Source organism: Temnothorax curvispinosus, unplaced genomic scaffold, assembly GCF_003070985.1.
Source record: "Temnothorax curvispinosus isolate PA1 unplaced genomic scaffold, ASM307098v1 QBEX01003471.1, whole genome shotgun sequence".
In the NCBI taxonomy this organism is placed as follows: Eukaryota; Metazoa; Arthropoda; class Insecta; order Hymenoptera; family Formicidae; genus Temnothorax; species Temnothorax curvispinosus.
In genome coordinates this window covers 990-2,876 of record NW_020213251.1, presented here as the reverse complement: position 1 = coordinate 2,876, position 1,887 = coordinate 990, and the positions used below count along the sequence as shown (strand labels likewise).

General features: G+C 39.4%; 1 protein-coding gene across 1 annotated transcript; it reads left to right on the top strand.

Annotated features, from left to right (window-relative positions):
- Positions 1 to 296: 296 nt before the first annotated feature.
- On the top strand, positions 297 to 1,627 carry LOC112452579 (U3 small nucleolar ribonucleoprotein protein IMP4). Its single transcript, XM_025012864.1, has one exon. It carries the CDS (start codon positions 431 to 433, stop codon positions 1,364 to 1,366), a length of 936 nt encoding a protein of 311 aa, XP_024868632.1. The 5' UTR covers positions 297 to 430; the 3' UTR covers positions 1,367 to 1,627.
- The last annotated feature ends 260 nt before the right edge of the window (positions 1,628 to 1,887 follow it).

The following is a 1,887-nucleotide window of genomic DNA, read 5'->3' as shown; positions in this document are numbered from 1 at the left end:
GTTTTGTGCAACCAGAAAAGATACCTATGATCAGTTTATACGATAAGCTTGTTTCGGTTATATTTCTCATGTATATTTCTCCATTTTCTTATTTTTTTTTTAATTTAAATATTTCGAATATAGTAAATATGAAAAAGTGCAGTTACAAATGTAGCGAACAGATCTCGTATGCACCCATTAGGTGCATCAAGTATTACATTTGATTGGCCTTTACTTTTAGATCCAACCAATTACATCCAACTACTGCCTACTGGATGCATCTGATGAATACAGCGTCACGCGTCACGCCGGTCACGCGTCACCTAAAAACACATGGTATCATAACCTCCAAATGAGCACGCGTTACTGTTGTTAAACACGCTACTCGAGGAAGAAAGTTACGGCAAGTTCTCATAACAATCGACGAGGAATACAAGTTTGAGTGACAAAAATGTTGCGAAGACAAGCGCGATTACGTCGAGAGTACCTCTACAGAAAATCCGTGCAAGAAAAGGTGCAAGGTATCCAAGAGAAGAAGGACAAGCTGAAGCACAGCTTGGAGGAAAATGTCCCGATCCACCCGGACCTGAGGAAAAGCGCGTTGCACGTGCAGAGGAAGATCGAATGGGAGGACGCCGGGCCGGAGATGGCGATGGCCATGGGCACGGAGATGGGCGGTGCCGTGGTCAATCACGAGGACGACGAGTATCGCTGGGCCGGCGTGGAGGACCCGAAGATCGTCATCACGACGTCGCGCGACCCGAGCTCCCGCCTGAAGATGTTCGTGAAGGAGCTGCGTCTGATATTCCCGAACTCGCAGCGGATGAATCGCGGTAACTACGAGATGAAGCAGCTGATCCACGCCTGCCGAGCCAACGACGTCACGGACTTCATCATCGTGCACGAGCATCGTGGCGTCCCCGACGCCCTGGTGATATGTCATCTGCCCTACGGACCAACGGCTTACTTTACGTTATCCGGTGTCGTAATGCGACACGATATACCTGACATTGGCACAATGTCGGAGCAATATCCACATCTAATCTTTCATAATTTCAAGACGAAATTAGGAGAGAGAACAATGAACATATTGAAGTACCTGTTTCCCGTGCCAAAAGAGGATAGCAAGAGGGTGATTAGTTTTGCCAATCACGACGACTTCATATCCTTCCGGCATCACGTGTACAAGAAGGCTCGAGGAAAGGAGATCGAATTGACAGAGGTTGGACCACGCTTTCAAATGAAGTTATACGAGATCAAATTAGGAACTCTGGATGCTGAATCAGCCGCTGACACGGAATGGGCCTTGAGGCCTTATATGAATACAACTCATAAGAGGAGATTTCTGTCTGACGATGATGGGTGGCAGCAAGAAGACAATATTTAATTTAATTTAATTCTGATATGCCTAATGCCTTTGTATATATATCAATCGTTTTATTTTGATAAATTTTCTAAAGCCACATTAATATCTCTAAATTAATACATTCCTGTCTGTACATATAATATTATGTATACATATATAAAATGTATATAATGTGCATCAAGTATTCCTTGAAGGAGTGTAGAAAATAATAGGCAATATATAAAATTATAGATGATTAAAATTACTATTTCAGTATCATTTGATAAGCAATGATATAAAATATATTTTTGTTATATAAAAAATATATATTAATAAGTTATACTATGGTTCTCTTTCTATATATGTGTATATGAGAAAATTAGTAAAATTGCTTTTAAAATTTCAAGTTCTAGGAGTAATAAGCTAATTTTGAAAGTATAATACATGTATAATATATAATGTAATTATTGAAAGTATAATATATATATTATAATGTATATTTTAAATATTATACTCATTTTCACAGTACTTTATCATAGCTAATGAAGAATCGTTTGTGATTA